Source organism: Tricharina praecox, assembly GCF_024521635.1.
Source record: "Tricharina praecox strain CBS 144465 chromosome Unknown BZA05scaffold_10, whole genome shotgun sequence".
Taxonomy (NCBI): Eukaryota; Fungi; Ascomycota; class Pezizomycetes; order Pezizales; family Pyronemataceae; genus Tricharina; species Tricharina praecox.
Window position 1 is genome coordinate 1014233 of NW_026250412.1, and position 24192 is coordinate 1038424.

At 53.1% G+C, this 24192-nt stretch overlaps 4 protein-coding genes across 4 annotated transcripts; 2 read left to right on the forward strand and 2 right to left on the reverse strand.

Annotated features, from left to right (window-relative positions):
• Window positions 1–11263: 11263 nt before the first annotated feature.
• On the reverse strand, window positions 11264–11920 carry BZA05DRAFT_451858 (uncharacterized protein; the record flags this gene model as incomplete). The annotated part of the gene is made up of 1 exon (XM_051487451.1): window positions 11264–11920. A coding segment is annotated over one exon (657 nt), but the record flags the coding sequence as incomplete, so codon positions are not given.
• Window positions 11921–12348: 428 nt separating this feature from the next.
• BZA05DRAFT_418344 (uncharacterized protein) lies at window positions 12349–13987 on the forward strand (the record flags this gene model as incomplete). The annotated part of the gene is made up of 6 exons (XM_051485510.1): window positions 12349–12465; window positions 12597–12689; window positions 12992–13047; window positions 13309–13406; window positions 13502–13598; window positions 13732–13987. The coding sequence occupies 6 exons, from the start codon at window positions 12349–12351 to the stop codon at window positions 13985–13987; spliced, it is 717 nt and encodes a 238-aa protein (XP_051340173.1).
• A 486-nt stretch (window positions 13988–14473) lies between these two features.
• On the reverse strand, window positions 14474–15035 carry BZA05DRAFT_451860 (uncharacterized protein; the record flags this gene model as incomplete). The annotated part of the gene is made up of 1 exon (XM_051487452.1): window positions 14474–15035. Exon 1 carries the CDS (start codon window positions 15023–15025, stop codon window positions 14474–14476), a length of 552 nt encoding a protein of 183 aa, XP_051340174.1. The 5' UTR covers window positions 15026–15035.
• Window positions 15036–22505: 7470 nt separating this feature from the next.
• BZA05DRAFT_425431 (uncharacterized protein) lies at window positions 22506–23927 on the forward strand (the record flags this gene model as incomplete). Its single annotated transcript, XM_051485959.1, has 5 exons — window positions 22506–22717; window positions 22776–23173; window positions 23227–23566; window positions 23623–23773; window positions 23832–23927. 5 exons carry the CDS (start codon window positions 22506–22508, stop codon window positions 23925–23927), a joined length of 1197 nt encoding a protein of 398 aa, XP_051340175.1.
• Window positions 23928–24192: the final 265 nt, after the last annotated feature.

Consider the following 24192-nt stretch of genomic DNA (forward strand, 5'->3'; position numbering starts at 1 on the left):
CAACGCGGATATATTCTACCGTCCGAGATACACGTTTGCACTGTGCTGAAGTGTAGGCGCGGGCTACTGCACAGAACAGATGCCCACCTCGGTATCAACTAGCGGCTTTACGTCGGCAGTTCTGCATTCGCCAGCGGTGTCGTACTTCATTTGAATCTCCGGTATCTGCTCGGTTTTATCAAGCGAGATCTATTGGTAAAGCGGCGATATGCGATTGCTCTTTCTTTACTCACTTAGATTATGGACCTATCACTAACTGGACTTCCCCGCACCGCCATGTCGTCATATCGCCGTGTGCACGCGGCAGGCTCTGGGCTGTAGGGTTTTCGTTGCAAGGCGCGCGGAAGTCGAGGGAAGCCAATTCCGCCGGCCTCAAGACGAACGAATAAACAGCATCAGGGCCATCTTTACGGACCGATCCGATTGGCGTCTGTGTCTGGGCTCCGCATCGCAGTATCCCACGCCCTGCTGTAAACGTTAGCGGCAACAACGACCGGGTATCCGAATGAATGCCGATCATGCGTGGGGGCGGGAAAGGATTATCTCTGTAGAGAGTAAACTGGGTTTGAATCACCCGGTGGAACAAGCTTGTAGTCCGACTTCCGGGGCTTCCAAGTTCCAAACTACCCACTGATTGTGGCGAAGTATGTTTTCTTTGGTCCTGGTCCTGAGTCCAAGCTATGATCTATTTTGACTGGAGCCGAGCAAGTGCTATCACTCGGCCCCACTGCACGCTACATGGGGATGATATCCGTGCAGCAGAGGGATACCCACCAGTAGAGTACGTCCTACCATGATCTAGATATTTTTTTTTGTGATATGAGGAATCATTATGACCATATCCCCAGGCTTCAGTAGCTACCTCATAGAATCGATGGCTGAACACTGTCTGCAGACTGCAGACCTGGAAGTTTATATATTGCTTAGAGGACCAACTATACCGCGTGCTTGCCATGATACTCGTCTGCTTTACCTAATTTAGGATAGTTAAATGATTGATATGAGCGTGATCAAGCGCCCAGCCTTAACTTAGTGAATCGAGATTCGAAACTGTAGGCTTTCATTGCTTGCCAAGATGGAGCGGCAGAAGGTTTTCCAATGCGAAAGACGACTAGTACTCTAGCATCCTCGGGGCTCGGCGCCACTTACTATTCCTGTGTGCAGATGAGCGTGTCGCCGTTGAAAAAGCGGGCGGGTTTAAAAGCACAAACGCAATCCATAGCGTGGAAAACCGCCTGCGCGGCCTATGCAGTGGTTTAGACTACACCACTGGGCTACACACATCGCGGAGAAGCATTGCTCACCGGTTCGTGCTCAAGACACCCACCTCGGCGGGAAGGTTTTTGCTTTTTCGTTGGCCTCCGCCTCGGTATGAGGCTTAGATCGACCGCAGCCCGGCACGTGATATCACTCGCTCCCGACGCTAGAGCGTGACGTTCGAGTGCCGCCAATCAGGGCCGCACTGAGTGAATGGTGCTTCGGTTATTTCGTGAAACTCCATAATTCCGTTGCCGACCCATCTCGGCCCTGCCGATGTCGTCACGTGGTGACTGCAGTGTGCTGGACGGATCCGATTGGCGGGTAGTGTGTAACGGCCAGCGATCACGTGGGTGCTTCAGCAGCTGGATAGCAGCTGCGGGGCCTTGGATAGCCGATTTTCAGACTGGGGTTGAAAGACCGCGCCATGTGCATAACTTTCAGTGGATGTCACTATCCTTGCTGTCTGCTCTCCTCCGGAGGCAGGAACTAATGCTAGGCAGCACACACATTATTGAGGTTTCCCGAACCAGTCAACGCGTGGGCATTCCGATTTGTACTTTGATGGTTGTACTTACATAATCCATATCATACTATCGGTGCTGTTTGACCGGGCAGAGCGTTGACTTGGATGGAGTTTGTGCTGCCGTTGTGTAAGCTTTGAGTAGTTGTCAACTTCAGGACACCCCACCCGCGGAGACTCTCGATAATACTGACCGATCAGACATCCAGTGGCCTCCGATTTCAAGGCTCGATATCTGGATCCGCCCCGACTCACATTCTCCCCCCCCCCCCTCATTCACTAGAAACACATCCGTTAGGATTACCTTCTGGCTGCTACGGTTGGCATTGATACTGCAGAGTTTGCAGCAGTTAGAAAATCACCTCCGAGATGTGAAAACAGCGAGCGAGTGGCCAAACGCAATTACTGTCGAACCTCTGATATCGATCCACGGCGTCAACCCCCTCTCCTCCATGAGTACAGAGATGGCCAGCGCTGCTCACACCATGCACTGTCACAAGCTGAACGGCCACTGCATCAACACCGCCGCCTATGAGCTGATTTCCTATTCGTGGGTACCCGAGCCGGTGTCAAACGCGCATCAGCGGAGTCCTGCGTACACATCGATCCTTCGACACCCTTGTGAATCGATTTCGATCTCCTTCACTGCCCCCCCTCTGGACGCCACCCGGAGACCACTTTCTCGGTATCAACTGGCCCCGTCCATTACCGTGAGCAAAGTGGGTATGTTGCATGCATGAGCCGATTTCAACAAGAACCGGCTCGGAAAGTTAAACGAACTTGATGTCTCCGGTTGGTGGTTTCGGGGGCGCGGAAACGCTACCCAAGATGAGGGGGTGGACCTGTTTAGAATGGGCATGTTTTCTTCTTTCCTGACGGCTCGGCTGATTGGTCCTCATCACCGCTTTCCCGGTGCGTGTTTACGGAGAGCAGGTACGAGCGTTGACGGGAGGGTGGAAAGATTAGGGACTCTGATGCCGAGGAAATCTTCATTCTCCAAAGTCGTATGGCGTCCGGTGCATTCCTGAATTCTCACGGGTGATTTTTCAGGATCTTGGCACTAGGGAAGAATACCCATTGGCCGAGACGAGCCGAGAGGCTGAAAAAAGCCATGCTTGGAAGTTTCGCCGGTGCCGTGCTGGTCCAACTTGAGTATGTATTACTGCAACCTTTGAACTCGATTTGCGAGCTAATGTGCGCCACCCACACCAGCACCTCTCAGGAGGAGGCCTAAACCTAATTCTCAAGTTTCAGGAAAAACTTGGATTCCGCCAGAGTCGCCCGTCCAAGTCCTCGGTTGTAGGTGCGAGGTGTGATCCTACTGGGCTGAGAGTTGAGACTTCCGTTCGTTGGCTATTTCTGGGAGCATCTGCGACTCAATTGCGAGTCGGTACGACTCGTCGCGGCATCATCCGGGCTGAGAATGCGGCACCGTATGCTTTGGACGTGGTCCATGGAATGGATGAACCCGTGTGCTTGATCGGGAATGTGCCGACGGTTCCCTCCTGGTATAAAGCCCGATGCCCTTGCTGAAACTATGGAGTTCTTCTTCGTCTTTAGTATAGCCCTAGTAATCGGTCTACAGATTACTCCAGCATCACCCATTCTCTTGAGGGAACTTGAACATCAGTTCCGCACACCATTCTCCCGGTACCCTCCAAGAGCGCCACGAACCATCGTTCCGCCATGCCTATCCTCAAGCCCCTCTATGTTTCCTCCAACGCCTCTTGCACCCCATCGTCCATGTCGAACGCCATTGTCCGCTACCGAGCAACCCACGGTGGTAGTAGGTCTTCACCTATGTCAATACAATACCTGATCTGCTGCTATTGCTACAATCACGGACGGCACCACCGTTTGTACAAGTCGGAGAACGGCTGTCACGCCTGCGGTCATAGATGGTTGCATGTGGATAGTAATGGTACGAAATGCTGTCCAGATTATTACGGACCGTCGGAATCCTTTTGAAGGGAGGGAAGGAGGGGGGGAGGACATGGGATGTAATGGTCGGAACGAAGAATGCGGCGGCGTGGGATTGTTTTTTCTGACGGGGGTTACCGATGAGAAATGATGGGATCATGTCCAAGGAATAATTGCTAGTTCTTGTGGCCGCTGTAGTAATCCAATTCTGTAAGGCAGTCCGAAACGTTTTGAATGTGCTGCCTCGGTCTCGTGGGTGTAATCGTTGTTTCCCGCGCTGCATGCAGCTGCCGCACCCGTGTCAACCATATCCGCGGGAAGAACTCCTGTTGATTGGCGGACTCCGCGATAAATTTATAATCCTCGAGAACACGCGCTTGTGCACAGCCCATAATCCGCTTGGGAACTCTGCGTAAACCAAGTGCTCTGTACAATACTCAACAACAACACATCAGTAGCTGCATATACTTTCGCGCCCTATACGTCCTAGACCTTCCATCTGCCGCTGCAAGACGCCTATCAACTCACCCAGGCCAATTAAAGTTGTGGCGTTCGCTTAGGGGGCACGGAGTATCATGTGCTTCCTGTACGGGCGCATCATCGGCGGGTAGGCTCACCGGATAATGCGAAGGAAAGGAAGTAGCCGGGAGCGGAAAAAAGAAAGTGATCGAGTGAAGGAAGAAATGAACGGGGAGAAGAAACAAGAAAAGAAGCGTATGTATCATCGAGATTTAACGATGCACTGGAAATAAGCTCACCCGAGATCAAATGGTCTGCAATCACCTGTCCTAACCACCCAAGCCTTCCAACCCACTGATTTGAAACAACTCCTCCGAAGCAAAATGGGTTCGCATTGCTTTGGTGAGTCGCCCCACCTCCAACTTCCAAATCCTGCTAATGCTCGTACGTTTGTTGGTAGTGCCAGGCGGCGTACTGTCAGTCGGCGGAGTACTGGTAATTGGTGGAATACTAGTAATCGGCGGTCTGCTGGTCTGTGATAGTTTTACTCGCGCTGCATTCTGGCACCGCTCATCTCGGTGCCGGCTGGCTGGATTCATTTACGTGGCTGGTATTGTGGCAGTGGTGATCGCCACCAACGTCACATCGCTCCGTTGCAATTGTGTCTCGTGCGAAAAGCCAAACGACTATCAAGGATGCAAATTCATCCGCTTGGTAGTCCGTCCCGTCAGCTCCTGCTGAAGGCTACCGGTAGTTTGGACGGCAGCTGGTTGAACCTAGTCAACTGCGGGGCTTGGATGTTTACCAGTTGGGATGGAAAGTGCTGGATATTTCTTCACTTGCTTGCCCCATAACTAGGTGCACCGTGCGGTTGTGTAATCTCGGTAGTGTGCGATATGGGAATACCGAAGTTCTAGCATACCCATGAATCCACGTTCATGGGCGAGATGCGGAGCCATCCAAAACTGCCGAGAGATACATAGGAGATGTGAATATGGCAGATGTCACAAGCGGAAAATTGCGTGTAACACAGCTGCTACGGGATAGCACGCAGACAGGTTTCAAGATGTCGTCCAAGCCCGAGCAACAGGAAATAAAGGACCACCCTATCACAACTCCGCCGTCAGCCACCGACACTCCGCCACAAATGCTCCTGCATCTTTGCCGAACCCGCCGCGAACCTTGTCATTTTCGTTCCTTCGCTGGGACCAGCTAACACTGACCCGGCAGTTCATGCTGTGGCCCGTGCTTCAACTGCTGAAACACTCATTGCTTTTTCCCCCTTCAACCCGGTCGCTGCTCTTCTGATGTGCCGCTAGAGACGCGGCTCGCTGCCGTGCAGGTCTCACAGGCGAAGCGAGTGATGACATTGAGCTGATGTTTCTCTCGGAATCCCCACTATAGCTGTCGTACTTACTACTTACGTCCGGAGCGAGACAACCTCCAGGATCCGAGGACATGGAGCCGGATGGAGTCAGCACACGGAAGTTCCGCACGTCTGGGTACGTCGCGATCTATACTACGGAGAGATCTCGCTGTCGATCCGAGAAGAGCAGAATACCGTTCTCTGTGATAACTACCGGATGCATGTTGCCGCAGTCGTGTAAACTCAAGAGTAATGTTTCGGCTGTGCTCCTCCCCGGGCCGGATTATTATCCGAACGGGAATAAACGAGCAAAACAAATATATTCATTTCATAATATGTGTCGAGAATCTCCCACGCGACGCACCTGGCAGCGCCGGATACGCCAATTAACGGTTTACCTCATGCCGAATATATATGTGAGTTACGTTCCGTACGGTACGACGAGCACAAGATCAATCAGGTTCGACTTCGAGCAGTAGTCAGATATTTCGCATACTGGATGGGTATTACGATGGTAGGATATGCGACGGTGGTAGGTGGGTTGCTTATTGCGGGTTGCGGAACCCCGCCAAGTTACAAACCTTTCTGCATGCTCATAGACATTCACTCGACTGCCGAGTGACATATCATGGGGTGCGGGTGGGCACCGTCAAAACAAAACCAAAAACCTTCACCACCCCCGGTGGGTGGCTTGGAAACCCCTCTTCCCCAGGGATTCAAACGGTGAGCTTTCAGCACCGAGGTGGTGGCTTGCCGACAAGGCCACGCAGGGGTTTTTTCCGTGAGTGAAGATTTGCGTCAACCATTATAAACCCTCTCCGCTCTGCCACCAGCCCGCGGTTCCAATGGCTCCGTTCCCTACCAGATGTTTTCCCTTACACGTATTTCTGCTACAGCATGATGGGAATAGCCGGTTTGAATCCATTGGGGGTGCTACAATAGGTTACATTCATATTACCGCACTCGGCTACCGAGTGACATCGCATGTATGCCACTGGGGGGCAAAATAAGGCGGCAAGAAAGCAAAAACCTTCACCACCCCCGGTAGGTAGCTTGGAAACCCCTCTTCTTCAGTGAGTCGAGCAGCGAGATTTCAGCGCCGGGGCGGTGGCCTAGACCACAAGGCCACGCGGTTTTTTTTTTCCGTGAGTGAAGATTCCTGTCGACCCTTATAAACCGCCAACCGCCTCCGCTCTGCCACCAGCGGGGTCCAACAGCTCCATTTCCTACCAGGCGCTCTCCCTTCTACATTGCCTACGTTCATCGCGCCGATGAAGAGTTGCAGCAGCAAAGAGTAACAGATCTGCTAACACTAGCGAACACCATCGTCAGTAGAGGACGTCGAGAGATAGCTTCAAATACATCTTTCCTGTTGGCTATGTGTCAGAGACATTGTGGCGGAGGGATGGAGGATCGCTTTCGGCGCGAGGAGGAAGTGAAGGAGAACTCCTGTCGCCGGGAGCAAACGGGTGTTCTCAGTAGCGGTGAGAATTAACGTTGTCGGCCATGGCAGGGTCGAGCAGGAGGTTACTCAAGCTGGGTAGAGCGGGCTCTCCTTCTTCTGGTTCGTCTTATTCTTCTCGATGGATTATAATTTATAATTAACAGAACAGGCGATAAACCACTTAGGTATTCCTCTTCCTCCTTGTGTGTAATTCTTCTGTTGACCCACGATTTCCGGCCTGGTCGCCTTCTATGCATGGAATATGTTTACTATGGGGAGATAGACCCGCCAGCTACACCAGACTGCAGAACATATATCCTTCTCCGGATACAGTTTGCATGATCGACTCGTCTTTGGCTCCTTCACAAAATGTTCCTTCAAACCCACCATCGCTAGCGCCTTACAGCGAAGATGAGGAGAGATCCTACATGTGCTCCAGATACCGTAATCTGGCAGACGTTGTGTACGAGCACCTGCAGTGGGCGGTTATGAGCCATGACAGCGACTTGTTAAGCCGCTGGCGCGCGGGTGACTTCCATCCCTCTCCAGCGAGTACCCCGTCAAGTTTTCTCGCTCGCTCCATCTAACCAGCACGTTTTGATGGGGTCTAGCACTCTGGCGGCAGCGAAAATGCTTGGAACCTAGCGGCTCCTGAATCACTTATAAAACCCCCCCTTCTACTCCTCCTTCTCTCCTTCTCTTTACAACCGTCACAGCTTCCATTCGGCGTCGCGTATTCGCCTTCCTCCCCCCCTCCTTCCTTCCTTCCAAACATCCTTGCTTCCAACCCCCATCCTTCCTTCCAACCCAACCCTCCCTCCTTCCTTCCTTCCATCCTTCCACCTGAGCTCGAGCTCAAACCTGATGGTACTTCCTTCTCCTCCCCCCAAGTTTTTACTTCCAGGATAACCTTACAGAGCTATCCTGCTCAGCCGGATTAGCGAGGAACTGAGGGATCCGTGCAACCGGTCTACAAAGTAGACTGTTGCAAAGAGACGGATCCAACTCTTGAGGCTGAGCAGAAAAGATCCGAGGACGGGTTTTCTCTTCTGCTGCCGGCGAAGTTCTTTCCCCCTTCCGCCAGGATTCCAAGTCGGGTGAGAGCCGACTTGCTCCCGGTGGATGGCTTCTCCGAAACCGGGTAACAGACGGTTTCGTGTTGATGGGGAAGAAAAAAATAAAGAAAGTATAACTTCCGAGTTGTACGCGTATAACCTAGTCTACTACCCCCCGAGTTATACGCGGAAGTTTTTTTCCTTTGCTGTGAGAGAGCAAAGGTCTTTCCTCCTGGCCATGCATGCCATGTGTGAGAGACATGCCCCGTGCATGGCCATGGCGCATGCCTCCGAAACCGGGCTACAGACGGTTTCGGACGAGCAGATAAATAACCAAAGAAGGTAAAACTTTGTCTACTACCGCCCCAAGTTATACGCGTATAACGTGGTTTACTATCCCCCCACGTTATACGCCGAGGTCTTCTTCCTTTCGCTTTTAAAAGGTCTTTCCTCCGGCCATGCATGCAGTTGAGGCATGCATGCGCCATTGGCCAAATGTTGTTGCTCTGGCCGCAGTGCGAGACAATGACATCGGCTTCTTGATTGACTACAGTCTGCACTTTCAATCCACGGCTGCTTCCCGTGTCCATTTCATAGTCGTCAGCCACGGCGGCGGCTATGAAGTGTAGTGCCCCCCAATCCTCGATGTTCCATTGAACACATCTCTTGAAAGAATCATCCCACTGCAGAAAGCGGTCGGAGCGTAAACGAATTATTACGATACCGGTACCCAGTTCGATCGTATTCGAGTGCTTTACATGATCCAGACTAACTAACCCTGCTCGTGAGAGCCGCCTTTACGCGATATTACCCGACCTACAATCTTTTCATTTACTATCTAGTAGAGTAGAGTAGAGTGAGCAACGTTGTCGTAGAAGCATCGCGCCGTCTAGCAGGCGTTTCGTTACCAGATTGATCCGCGGGCAGTAGACCGGTCACTGAGCAGCTACCCCGGAGCTGCCCCACCTCGCCCGTTGCCTCTTCCACGGCAGATTCCATGAAAGAGGGTGTGAGGAGGAACAGCGGCGTTGACCCCGGCTCCTCCACATCAGCACCTTCCTCCTCCTCTCGCACCAGATCCGCTTCACTCTCTGCCCGCTGCCTAAGCTCCCATTCGGACACCTCGCTTGCTGAATCTTCCGCGGCGGCCTTTGGGATTCATCTACCACATCAGTGGAAGAGAAGAAGTCCAAGATAGCCTGGCTGCAACGCTGATTTGCAAAGGGATCGTGAAGCGATCCTTGTTCCTCCCCGTCTCCTTCCGAACGACCCCGGCCAGCAGCAGTGCAAAGCGGTTTCCGTGATTGACAGTACTAGCGAGTGATACCTCGTGCTCCATCCGCCGCGTCAAAAACAAAACCTTCACCACCCCCGGTGGGTGGCTTGGAAACCCCTCTTCCCCAGGGAGTCGAACGGCGAGCTTTCAGCGCCGGGGTGGTGGCCTAGACGACAAGGCCACGCGGGGTTTCTTCCGCAAGTGAACATTGCGGTCGATGTTTATGAATTACTAATCGCCTCCGCTCTGCTACCTACCAGTGGGGTCCCGTACCAAAGATATGAAGTTGAAAAATATAAAGTGGTGGCACGATGGACAATAACAACGACCACATGCCACCCGCCAGTGGAGCGCCTGAAGATTATCTTTCTCACGCTTCGTTATTGCCTGCTTTTCCAACATAATACATGTCAGTCGCTCCCGACATTGTCTCCTCCCACTACCCCGGCAACCTATGTGCACACAAACAACCAGGCGGCTACCCCCATCGAGCTCGCAGAGGCAGAAGTCGAGCCCCACTGCGACGACGTTACTGGACCCTACAAACTTACATCAATAAATTGAGCCGGATTTTGTGGGGGAGAAGCTACACGCGTACCAATATACCCGTGCCCGGCGTGATCGGGAGCAACCTGGGGAAATAGTAGCAGCACATCTATCGACGCGGGAGTGTTGCATCAGAAGTGAAGAAGAGCTCGATAGCTACTGCATTTTGTAATTCCGAGCCTACCGATATGTCCCTGGACCCTCCGTAATTAAAGCTCAAGACCGGATCCGCTGATTAGGGTTCAAACTTGAACATAAACATTTTGAGTATCACCATCCGGGTAAATATGTATACATTACATCGTGCTACTACACGTCCGGGAACGTAGGTAGCTTCCAGGAAGCCACCGCCTTTTCCGCTCGAGCTATATTCGGAGCTTCTCCGTAGCGTTTGCTAGACACCCAACAAAATTGGGAGGCTGGAATGGCACACGACCCGGTAAACTTAGTCTCTTCTCTGGGTTGACGTTTGCCGCCTAGGTGTCATAGTGGACCTCCTCGTATGTGGGAGCCTTAGACGGTGGCCGGTGTGACATCTCGGAGCGGCCCTCGCTTTCCGTATCAAAAACGTCGTGGCGTGGGCGAGTGATGTGCATCCAAAGATAAATCATCGGCTCACTCACCAGCTTGTCGACTACACACCCGTGAACGCTGTAGCGCTAAACCGGACGTATCAGTCAACCCCACTTTCGTGTGCACATATGGAGTAGATGTCACTCGTTTTGAGTGAGTCCCTGTGGCTTGTGTGGCGCCCGATTAGTGGAAGAGCTCGCCATACCTAGTCTGGAAGGCATACGAGTGGTGAACAAGGAAACAATATATCAGTAGATGAAGTTACGCTGACCGTAGATGAACTGGGTGACGCATTTTTGCTCAGCTTGGGTCGTTCACTTGGCCCAGATGTGCGAGACATCTCAGCACAGAACCAGCACACATCACCCCGGCTTGCGCGGAAACATTCCGCGTAGTAATGGTCTAGGTAGATCATCCCACACGCGAGTGGGTCAAATGTACAAGCTGTGATGCTCTGCCACTTGAATTTCAAGGCCACCCGCCAGGGGTGGTGCAGGGTTTTGTTCTTTGCGTCGATCACCTGTCGGATATGAAGTGGGATTTTGCTGGATAGTCGGCACATGATGTCACTCGGTCTACGAGTGATTAAAAGTGATGCACTGCGCATGTCGGCCGTCAAAGGTGGTGATGATTATCTGGCTGGTAAGTAAGTAGGGCTTAGACCAAGGATTTGCGAGTGTGGGTGCCCTAGAACTCATACTCATAATTTTCGCCGCCTAAAATATTGCGCTAGGGTTCTTTCGCACGCACGCTCAAAATCTTTTATAAGGCTTCCTATCCTTCCCTCCTCCCTCCTCCCTTTCTCCCTATCTTTCACACCAAGCCCTTCATCCCTCCCCTCATCCCTACATACCTCAACCACCAAATCCTTCCTCTCCCCTTTCCTACCAAACCCTTCCACCACAAAATCAAAACCCCCAACAAGATCAACATGCGCACCAACCTCATTACCGTCATGGTCCTCTCGATGATGACCGTCGCCGTCTCGGCGGTTCCCGCCAGCTCTGGCGCGAGCATCTCCAACATCACCGATATCGATACCGCTGACGCTCTGGAGGCGACCGACGATTTCGACCTCGAGGCTCTCTACAGCGAGACCATGGCCGCCGGCTCCCTCGGTGTCCCCGACGACATCAACAGCACCATGCCAGGCCTGGCCGAGGACCCGCTCATGCCCGGCAACATCTTCTGCGAGACGTCCTGGGCCTCGCCCACCGAGCACGAGATCAACTTCATGATCGTCGACATCATGAACTTCAAGAAGAAGATCTGCAGGCAGACCAACGGCGGAGGATCCAAGTGCAAGAAGATCGCCGGCTGGAAGGGAGGCGCCGTCTCGATGTGCGGAGGTACCTACAATGCGCCGTGCTACACTGTCGCCGCCGCTGTCGACCACATTCGCCAGAAGTGCCGGCAGGGTGACAAGGACAGGGCTGGTGGAAAGTACCAGTACAAGGGAAAGAACCACTGGGTCATGTTGCACTAGATCGAGGAACGATGCTGGTCAGGCTCGCGCACCTGTGTCTGTTGTGAGCTCGGGGGAAACAAAATAAAAGTGCTTATTGGTTTTTCTTGATTGTTCTTCATTTTTCTTGATTGCTCTTCATGTGATATTTGTGACCAAAACGACGACATCCACCAAAACTAGGACTTGCTTTTCCGAATCATCCACTATGATCCATCTCGTGTCGGAAACTTTGAATACTCCTGACCAGCACTCGTACTTATCATGTCGAATTTCAAACCCGCTACCCAATAGATCTCGGCGACATGAGTAATTTCCCCACTTACTGTATAGTGAAGGGGGGGGGGTGAAAAATACGCTTTGTGGCTGTACCGATACGGAAAATAGCGTATTTTTTTACCCCCCCTTCACTATACAGTATGAAAGCCCAAACCCCGTAGAAGTAGAAACCAACAGTAAGAAGTATGTACGGTCGCGGAGATGATCAGCCAGAAAAAGCCGACTCCGAAATACAGACCGGAGTGCTCAGAGAGACTCACGAAACGACGCAATCACAACAGCTCAGAGTTTGCCTCTGTGTTGTGAGTTCACAACGACTTCCCACGCGCTGCTGGTGTCTGGACTGGGATCATCCGTTTTCAACCAACTAGAGACAAAACACACGCATCGTGGATTTGCCAATACCTAGCGACACCATACTACATACATTCAGTATCAGAACGAGCATCAGGCAGCCGACGAGACAAACGCCGTTAGGTTGAGCCCGGCCTCGTCACGAGAGTCTCGGAGAGCAAGGCTGCCAGTGGTGAGAAGATGCGGAATCTGGGGACGGTGGCGAATGGGGTTGGCATTAATAATTATGCTGCTTGAAGCCTGTATCGTGTTGATGATGGTAGCGGCGAGGGATCGTATCGTTTAGATGTTGAGGATATACGGCACGCGAAACGGTACTGGAAGGGCTGTGTGAGAGTAGGACACACATCAGTTGACGAGCCGCGATTTGACGTTTTTCTCTAGAACACCTATAAATACCAGCTTCCTGGCCCCCACTCTCTCTCTTCTTTCTACATCCACCACCCTAAGCACCTGCTCTTCCTTCATCCACAGACATCTTTCTACATCCACCACCCCAAGCGCTTGCTCTTTCTGCATCCAGAAACAATGTAAGTCCCCTCCCTCTCCCCTTCTCGCCCGACAACCAACATACGACCCCACACACAAACTGTCCCTCGCATATACTTCATCTATAATTGTTGTTTGCGAACTGCGCTCACAGTTGGATAGATGATTGCAGCATCTTCTACTTCCGCCCACGGACACCTCCTCCGCGACCTGGCGACCATTAAGGCGCCGGTCAAGGTAAGCTATTCACACTTCCCTCGCCACCATGTGATGCATCACTCACTGACTCGATTTGCACACAGCGTTCGCCGGGATTCGTCCCGTGAACAAAGATCCGTCACCCCAATTGGCCAAGGGCTGGCCAATTGGGGCGAATGTGGCCAAGACCCGGCGCGCGAAGGTACGTTCATTCATGCGGATCCATCTCTGTATCCATATCTAACAATACACACAGCGCCGCCGCCACCAGCACCAGCATCACCACCAGTACCACAGACAAGCTCACGATCTCGTACAAGTGCACGTTCTCAAAGCAGGACCTTCTTCTCCAGGAGGACTGCTTCGAGAAGTACCGCTACAAGCTGGTGAACGGGTACGTTGTCGCCGCTGCCGACGGCGCGGTCTTAACCGATGTTCCTGAAGGAGAGCGCCGCGATCCGGGCTCCCGGATCACCCAACCCGCCGCCACCAGTCTCCGCACCCGCCTCCACGATATGGGGCATCAGTAGCAGAAGCAGCCGTGTGCCCTCTCCCTCGCCCGCTCTAAGCACCGAGCCAGCAGCCGAGCCCGCCTACTCCTTGCAGCCTGCCGAGGCTACGATCTTCTCTGGGGACGGCAACTCAGCGCCCCCGTTTACGATTGAGGACGAAGACGAAGAAGAAGCCGCTCCAGCCGGCAGAGCGCAGACGCCCGACCGCCGCCGTCGTGCCTGCCCCGCTTCTCCAGACGGCAGACTGAGCAGATCGCCGATCTGGTCTTAGGAAGCCGTGACGATCCAATCGTCCTTGATTAGTGCTGGGGTTTTCTTTTCCTCTCTTTTCTTTTGTTTCTTTTGTTTTCTTTTGTTTCTTTTGTTTTCTTTTGTTTTCTTTTGTCTTCTTTTGTTTTCTTTTGTTTTCTTTAATTTTAATTTTTAATATCTTTCTTTTGTTTAGAAATACTAATCCGTCCGGATGGAAGACTATTAGGGCCCCGTAGGACCTGGAAATGTTTAGATCAACCTCTGCCTACTCTCTCGCATTGTGTATTCTCGTTCTCACGACCCACTTGACAGCCTGGAGAGTGATTGGTGGAAGAGCCCTCGCAAAACTGCTCTGTTCTACATAGCGAAAGCGGATTCAGGGTTGACTCTAGATGACAACACCAACAGATAGCGGACGGCTCACGAAAGGTTTGACTTTAAAAAATTAATTTTATTTCTGAGGAATAGCCAGCTATTCCTTATTCCCCCTCCCCTCCCCCTTCAGTCACACGACTGAGGGCCAGTCCAAGAACCGATGGCAGGCCGGGACCACGATCTCGACCGAGATCGCGTCCGCAGACACCTCCGCACCCTTGGCGATTTGGGCGAACCTTGGCGGCAGCCCGTGGATAGTAAGAAGCATGATGGCCTTCACCACCACGGCGGCGATGGTGGTGGTGGCGACGGCGAGCACCGACTGCACGAGCTCGGCGTACTCGTACGCGGAGGAGAGGAAGCATCGAACACCGTTGACGGCGGCGGCGTACGTCGCGCCGAGAGCACCGACGACATCCGCCGATGTTATCAGCGCGCTGCTACTGCTTGTAGACATGAAGATCAGATCATCATCATCGTCGCTCGAGTCATCGCAAGATGACTCGATGGTGGTGGCAGCGCCCTCATGCCCCTCGGCGAGGGACTTCGGGGTCTCCGGAAGAGTAGCCCCCAGAGGGTCGAAGGTCTTGTGATTGACCATTCGACCACTCTGTTCCAACTCGTTAATTCTAGGCATGGTGTGTGATGGTTCTAGGATGGCGAGGTTGTTATGATATTTCATTCTAAGAGCCGAGATAAACAAACCGGTGTGAGTAAGAGGTCGAAAAGATTTGCAAAGGAGAAAATTTGTAGCGGGCGGAGGAAGGTGGAGAGTGGAGAGTGTGAAGAGAGAAGGAAAGAGTGGGAGAGCAGTGGGAGAGCAGTGGGGGTTTTGTAGAGGTTTCTAAACCTCAAACTTGCACTAGCGGAATCACGATCTCCTCTCTTCCCTACGGGCCAACTCGCCCGCTCTTGCCACCTGTGCTCTGTCCCTTCGTTTGAAGGTTTTCCAAATCCTTTCTATGGGGCTTGCGTGGCTTTTGCCGCCCGGCATTCCTGCTCCCGCCGATGAAGACGGTCACATATACGCCGCCCCTGCCGCGAGCACTATCAGGTCATGACTGGAAGCTTCCCTCTCTTCCAAGTCCCGCCATCTCTTCTCCCCTTTCCCTTTCCCTTTTGGAGCGAATGCGAAATCATGAAGAACCGCCGCGTAGGCTGCAGAAAGGTCGAGTGATAATGTATGACCAGCGGCAGCTGCCGGCAGTTGCAGTCCCAACTCCTGGGTTCGAAACGCTAGTCTTAAGGCTCAGGCGGCTGTCGCGTGTCCCGTCCATTTTCACCTGACTGTGCATGTCATTCGACTCACCATGCCATGCTCCCCTAGGTACACAGTGATCGAGATATCCAGGCATGCACGAGACCCGGCTGTGCACCGTACAGCAAGCACAGGAGATTTACGCAGTTCACGCAACATACTACCCGCTAAATTTCTAAGCGAGCGGCGACATACAACCAGACGACGAAATCGGACAGGAACGGGGAGGAAAGCAGAGTCAACAGCTCGTGGTGGTTGGATTTGAAGGAAGACGTGGGAAGAAGAATGATGTAGAGGCAAGCGTGGACGCGGACACCAAAACATCGGGCGACCGCGATGGTCAAGAGACCAAGACCCCAGGGCAGGCACTTGGAAGTTGGACGAGCAGCTGGCTGAACCCAGAGCTACCTTGGCCTTAGTTGGCAGGGGATTCCAGCAGCTCAGCGGAATCCCGGACTCCCAAAGATCGGAGCGTGGCGAGCTGACCCTGAACAAGGAGAACTTGATGGAGGGTGGGGAAATTCGAGAGGCCTCCTCTCTCTCTCTCATTATATACAGGAAAGACGATCAAGAACAGCGCGATATCCGCGGTAAGGCCAGCAGCTTATCCACAGCAAGGACAGTGTGGTATCCGTGAGACCAGGAGCGAATGCAGTAAATACCCACGGCAGAAACCACGAACGACAGCGAAGTCAGTGTGCAATCCGCGGTGAATAGCCTATAGTGTGCATCCACGGTGAGGCAGGCCCGACACAGCAGGACGGCGTAGGACAACGATGCATACCCGCTGTACGAAGACCAGGGCTGTCTGACAGCGAAGGACGGCGAGTATTGACAACTGCATGTTCCATCATTCATCAGATTTTGTGCCGTTACCGCAAGTAGTGGAGAATTACAGTGACATTCGCAAGTACTACTATTTGCCGTCAATAGAGACGACAGGTACGCATTCATTACGCCGCATTGCATGTATCCTGGGGTATATGGGGACTACATACGATGGTTCAACACCTGGTGTGGTTGATAAGCCTGTTGCGCATGCTGGCGCGACGGGTTCATAACCGCGCGTAGTAAATTTACAGCACGGAAAAAACCCCGTGTGGCCTTGTGGTCACGCACCCGGCGGAGTTAGCATGGACAACGGTCCATCTATCGGGGTTTCCAAGCCACCCACCGGGGGTGGTGACGGTTTTTGGTTCGAGCCACAGTTCGGTTTTTTTTTTTGTTTAATCATCATGGCCTTCGGCCTTAGCAGGTCATGGCAGATTAGATGTCTTTTTCCAGCCGGCTGTCACCGACCTCTGGCAGCGAGCTGGATACCAGTTTCCTGTTGCTCGCCGCCCAGCCCTTCCCTCGAGTCAAACCTACCCGCTTACCGCTCTGTCAAATATACTAGGATCGATAGGAGGATAAGTAGGAAGATGTAACTGTTTTTTCTATGAGCCGTGACAGCGAATAGTTCAGCCGCCGGCGCGCGAGGTGACTTCGACCCCGTCTCCGACGATTGGAGTCAGGTCTGCTCGCTCGTTTCGCCGGACGAGCAAGTTTTTGTGGGGTCTAGCCCTTGGCGGCAAAAACTCGCTTGGAACCTGGCGGCTCCTAAATCACTTATAAAACCCCCCATTCTACTCCTCCTTCTCTTCTTCTCTTTACAACCATCACAGCTTCCATTCTTCCTCGACTACTCTCCTTTCTTCCTTCCTTCCTTCCCCCCATCCTGCCTTCCTTCCCACATTCCTTTCCTTCCTTCCCTCCCTTCCTTCCACCTAATCTTGAGATCAACCCTCAGGTACGTCGTTCTCTGTCCCCCGCTTTTTACTTCCAGGATAACCTTACAGGGCTATCCTGCTCAGCCGGAGTAGCGAGGAACTGAGGGATCCGTGCAACCGGTCTACAAAGTAGACTATTGCAAGAGACGGATCCAACCCTCGAGGCTGAGCAGAAAAGATCCAAGGACGGGGTTTTCTCTTCTGCTGCCGGCGAAGTTCTTTCCCCCTTCCGCCAGGATTCCAAGTCGGGTGAGAGCCGACTTGCTCCCGGTGGATGGCTTCTCCGAAACCGGGTAACAGACGGTTTCGTGTTGACGAGGAAGAAATAAACTAAAAAAAGTATAACTTCCGAGTTCTACGCGTATAACCTGGTCTACTATCCCCCCACGTTGTACGCGGAGGTCTTCTTCCTTTCATAGCAAAGGTCTTACCTCCTGGCCATGCATGAGTGAGATGCATGCGCCATTAGCGAAATGTTGTTGCTCTGGCTGCTGTGCGAGACGATGACATTGGCTTCTTGATTGACTGCGGTCTACACTCTCGATGCACGGCTGCTTCCCGGCGTCTCCCTGTTTCTTGGCTATCAAAGATACTAAGATCGGTAGGAGGATAGGTGGGACGATGTGGCTGTTTTGTTGCTTCCTTCTTCGTCTACTACGGGTTAGCAGTGCAGGCAACAGCCCGAAAAGCCCATGGGCTGGGCTGGGGCTTGTGGGCTGATCTGATAGCCCGGGCTGGCGCCGATGGGCTGGGCAGGCTGGATCCTAGAGTTGGTAGGGTAACTTTACGACAATAGATAGGAAATCCGTTGGTCAACGAAGAGTAGCAGTGAGACGAATCACAACAGCTCACTCGCTGCAGCCCACCAGCCCGGGCGCGCCTGGCTGGTGGGCTGCTCAAAGCCGGGCTGCCAAGACCAGCCCAGCCCGGGCAGGGCTAGACGCGCCGGGCTGCGGGCTGGATTTGATTGGGCTGGGCTGTTGCCTGCACTGTCTGTTCGTACGTAGTGTTATATCTTTGGTGCGCTCTATAAGCCAGCTGAGAATAGATATGTAAACGACACTGCGTCGTTGTTCTTATCCGTCACGTGGCACACACCACTTTATAAGAATCGAATTCATGTTTCTGGTACGGATCTACCGCAGCGTGAGATGGAATAATCATCCAGACGATCAGTTGTGGGGGCCCCGGGGGTGTATCGATGAAGCAGGACAGGTTCCGATCTGGCGGGCGTCGCTTCGTTGCCGTTGTTATTGTCCCATCACGGGGTGGAACACACCACTTTATATTTTCCAATTTGCTGTTTCCATCACGGAAAAAACCCTGCGTGGTCCAGTGGTCCCCTAGGGTACAAGTAATGAGGCAAACTAGCATTTTATGGTCAATGAGGTCGCAAGAAACACCATCCTAAAATGATTTCACTCAATTAGTGAATGGAATGAGGTCCAAGATGTCGCATTAACGGAGATGTCACTCAATGCAGCAGAATGATGAATGCGACAAGACGTAGAATGCGCTGGGTTTTGAGATGGTATTGTTGCAAAATGCGATATTTTGGATAATTTGCAGTATTATAAAATGCGTTACATTCATATGTGGTACTAGTATACGGCTTGTCCTCCTATGCCTTCCTCCATTTGCGCCGCAGCGTACCTCCCTCTCCCGACCGCGGATAGCACACTCTCCTTCCGCAGTCCTTGCTATACTTGCCGTTCTCGCCGCTGTTCTTGCTGTCCTGCGCTGACTGTCAGCTGTTGGTAGTCCCATACTCTCGCCGCCGCGGGTACCACACTCTCTTCGCCGCGGATACAACACTGTTGTGGTGGAAGAGTGGTGGAGGAGCGATCTGTGAGGAGGAGCTGTCTGCGAGAGGGGGGACTGTCGGCGAGGAGGAATGTCTGCGAGAGGGGGGACTGTCGGCGAGGAGGAGTTGACAGCGAGAAAAAAAGCTACTAGCGAGAAGGAGGAGTGGTCAGTGAGGAAGAGTGGTCAGCGAGAAGGACTTACCAGCGAGGAGGAGTGATCAGCGAGATGAAGAGGAACTGTCTGCGAGAGCAGGAATTGCGGCCCCAGAAGGAGTTGCGGGGGAGTAGGAGCTATATGAGAGAGGAGATATCAGCGGGAGTAGCAGTGGCAGTTGCGGCAGGCGGGAGAAGAAGTTGCGGCGGGGTAGGAGTTGCGGCGGGAGTGAGAATTTCAGTGGCGGCGGGAGTAGCAGTAGCAGTTGCGGCGGGATTTGAGAATAGCAGTTGTGGTGGGAGAAGGAGCTGTGATGATGGCGAAAAGAAGAAGAAGAGGAGGAGGAGGAGGAGGAAAACCCCACCATGCCCGCCAATGTTGATGCACACCACTAACCACATTCGGTTTCTCCGGCAGATACGTCCTTATCCTGCTGCCTCCTTCCGCCGACAGCTCTGAGCTCTCTCGCCGGGCCTTGATAGTCTACGGGCCGGCCGAACTATTCCCAGGCCTGGCCGTTTACAAGTCCGTTGTGTGGTGGCAGACGAGAGTAGATGTTGATCATCTATCCCGTAAATGATGGTGATGACTGGAGAGAGAGATGAGGTGGAGGTTGATCGTGTATTCTGTAGACGATGATGAAGATGATGAGAGAGAGAGATAAGGCCTCTCGGACGGCCTTCAAGTTCGCTGCCTGCTCGCTGCCTGCCCGCTGCCTGCTCGCTGCCTGCCTGCTGCCTGCCTGCCCGCTGCCCTAGCCATCCACACTAACTACATCTGTTTCCTCTCGCCGACTACTTGGGTACTCTTATACATACCACAACGCATTCTATGACAATGGCGCATTCATCACCACCACCATCGCAGCTGGTTGCTTGCACGTCTTACGTATTAACTATGAGATTCGCATTTACTAACATCACTGCAATCAGCACGAGGGAGTTTGCTGCATTTACTAGCAATAATGCATTTAGCACGGCGCGTATCTGTCACCAAATGAGGAGCATCTCATTCTGCGACATTTCGGGTGCAGTCAATGAGTGATTCACTCATTCCTCGTACCCTAGGGGGTCTAGGGCCACGCAATCGACGAGGGGAGCTGAGGGAAAGACCCCGGTTCAAAACCGGGTGAATACCTTATGTATTTAGCTCTTGGGATTTCCAAGCCACCCGCCGGGGGTGGAGATGGTTTTTGTTTTTTGCATCATGGGTTAAGCACGGAATATCACTCGATAGCAGTCATCACCTGACATGCTTTGTGATGGCGGCTCCTTTATAGTTTAATCATCATTGCATTCAACCTTGGTAGATCATGGCAGATTACACATCCGTTTCCACTCGGTCTCTGGCACCGACCGCTGGCTGGAAGCTCGATACTGGTTCCCTATTGCTCTCCGCTCAACCCTCTCCGCTCCGTGCGCTGCAAAAGGAGTCCGTCCCGTCTATGGGTCCGGACGGACTGGACTTAACTGGACTGGGCTATGTATGTAGAAAACTGCTTTCGCGATGATAAAACGCTAGAGACCTCTAGCTCTTTACGGGGCTTTCATCAAAACATTGACCTCAGCCGATGCTGGACTTCCCCGAGGCGTGTAATCTGGAGGTGTCAAATTGTTAGTACCCTTCCATATATACAGAATATGTCTGCCATTAGGAGACAGACCCGACAGCGATACCAGACAGCCGAACACATCTCCTCCTCCAGATACAGTTCGCATGGCCGAGTCGTTGACTCCTTCAGAATAGTGCTCCTTGAAATTCACCACCACCTTACAGCGGTTATGAGGAGAGATCCCCCATGTGCTCCGTACGGCGTAATCTGACATACTCAACCCGCCCCGCGAGGTTCATCCGTTGCCAACCACGGAACCAAGAACTCGCCGTGATCGTGGTTTTTACGAGTCGATGGCTTGGTGTGCGTTCCGGCTCGGTTCCATGGTTCATCTAGGTACTATGGCTTTGTCTGCTGGCAGGTTTGAGGCGTCTAAGTGAGTATCAGGTGCGTAGCTACATGTTATCATCGGAATCAACATTCTTCTTGTACGGAAAAAAAACCCCTGCGTGGTAGGCCACCACCCAGCGCACGGAGCTCCCGGTCCGACTTCAGGGGGAGAGGGGTTTCCAAGCCACCCACCGGGGGTGGTGAAGGTTTTCTAGTCGTTCAGTTGGGGCCGCGGTTGGAGCCACGGTTCAGCACGGGTTTACTTAACTATCACTCGCCGCGTGAGATCGCGTGGCCAGCCCCTGCTCGTGTCCGGACTACGTTTCGCCATAGTCTAGATACCTAGGCTGCATGCGAAATAAAAAGGAAGATCTCTCTCTCTCTCTCTCTGTCCGGACTACGTAACTACAAAATCATCCGTTCCCAAGAATACTCTCGAACCCGCCCTACTCTTGAGCTGTTCGGACACTCGGTCCACGGGGGCAACAAGGCCGCAGCGATGAGCGAGATACCTCGACAGGACCGCATCCCCTCCTCTTCGAACAGGCTGACAAGCAGCCAGTCAAAGACGGATTCACCACCCTCAATCCCGAAGACTCTGCTCCCGGAGTCTCCCGGCTCGCAACCACACTCATGGTCCCCAGACAAAGGTGGTGAGCACAGACATCGATCCGGTAGATACGGCATTTTCTCTGGTAGTGCTGGGGCCGCATCTCGCTTGTAGTAAGCAGTGGCCATTAGTCCCGACCTGCTCTCCCGCCTCCGACGCTCCGGAACCAATCATTCTCGGCTCCATTGCGACGCCGTCTGCCGCGCACAAGAGCAGTGCGGACCCTCGCATTCCTAGCCGAGCAGATCACCGCTACTCTGACTCTGCACTCCAGACGCACCCAGAACCGTATCATCAGGTATATATCCCCCCTCTCCCAGACTGCTATTTGAAAGGCCAAGTCCTAACACACCCCCGAGCGTTCGCGCGAACGATCATCACACTATAAGACTCGCAAATATAACCTCTATCGCACCATGATTCCTAGCTATGACTCCTCGGGCACCCTCATTGACGATAATTTGTAATATCCGGTGCAGATCCGGTACAATAACTGTCCGGAACACCCTGTGTAACGTGAGGTCTTAGCGTGATGCATGTATAAAGACGTACCCGGAGCGCCTTGCTAAGTGGCTACCCCGCCTCAATCCATCCGGCATCTACACGCCGAATTGACCTCCAGCCATGGCCCAACACGAGCTCCCGTCGTTCCTCAAGCCTACCCTGCGCGTCTCCCAATTCACTGTCGCGATCCCTGACAACGACATCGCCGACTTCAAGACGCTTCTCCGGCTCTCCAAGCTTCCACCCGCGACCGCTACAAGTGATGATCGTCACTACGGCATAACTGCGTCGTGGATGTCTGAAGCGAAGCAGAAATGGCAGGATTTCGACTGGTGAGCACCCCCCCATCCAGCCCGCCCGAAATTACGCTAAACGACGCCTCCATCACAGGAAAGCAACGGAATCAAAGCTCAATTCGCTCCCACAGTTCACCACCGAAATCGACGACTTCACCGTCCACTTCGTCGCCACGTTCTCCGAGGATCCGGATGCGGTGCCATTGGTGCTCCTTCACGGCTGGCCCGGATGCTACTACGAATTTTATCCACTAATTACAGCGCTCCGGAAAGACAAGCAGAAGAACTACCACATCATCGTGCCCAGCCTACCAGGGTACGCTTTCTCCACCGCCCCGACGGATCGGCAGCTGTTGTTGAGCGAAATGGCAAGCGTGGTGGACCGGTTGGTTGTGGGATTGGGGTTTCCCGGGTATGTCGCGGTCGGCGGCGATATTGGCTCGCTCGTGGCGCGGGGGTTGTCAGGAAAACCGGCCTGTCGGGGGGTCCACCGTTCGTTCTCGCCCCCACCCCCGAGGAATTCTCTCTGACAAACAAACTCCAAGTGAACATGTATGTTCTCCTCTCGGAACCACCCACCGCGGTATCCTCACTTCCCAGAGTGGATCAAGAGTGTGTCGCGCGCGGTGAGATGCACAAAGAAGATGGCACCGCGTACGCTCTGATCCACGGCACACGGCCCAACACCATCTCGCATGTCCTGGCGAGCAGTCCGCTTGCGATCCTGGCGTGGATCGCAGAGAAGTTTCTCGACTGGACGGAGGAGGACCCGTCCATGGAGCTGATTCTGGAGGTGGCGACGCTCTATTGGTTCACTGAGAGTTTTCCCAGGGGGATTCATCCGTACCGCGAGGTTGCTCCCGGCCCAATGCTTCTTTCCGGTGGGTGTGTCGCTAACGGACGGGACACTGCGTGGTGTGTACATAGTACCACAACATCAGAACCACAAAAACCGACTGGACAGATACTATCACGATCAGATCTCCCTACGGCTATTCGTGGTTTCCGAAGGAGATAATCCAGAAGCCACTGGAATGGATCGAGCACGATAATAAGGATGTTCCGCTAGCGGTCTTGAAGAGACACGACAGGGTACGTACGCACACACACTCCTGATGGGCCACTGTTGATGATGATGGCGGGGGTGAAGTGTGGCCATTTCCCCGCGTTCGAGTGCCCGTACATTTATGCGGAGGATATCCACGCGTTTGTGGAGGCGTTGGTGATGATGGAGAAGAAGATGTGATATCCAAGAACCGAGCGCCAGTTACATACATCGGAACATTAGTTTGTTGTTTCTGCTTTGCGGGTCCGGTTTCCAACGAAAATTGAGTTGCCTCGAAACGAAACCCTGGTAACTGCTAGCCCTTTCTTACATCCGGAGCGCGTGATGCACAGGCAGACGGCTAGTCCCCACCAACTAACTCCTTAGTTGACGTCCACCGGCAACGGTCCCTCTTAGCTTCGCACTGAGCCATACCCGTGAGACACCAATTGGAACACCGTTATTT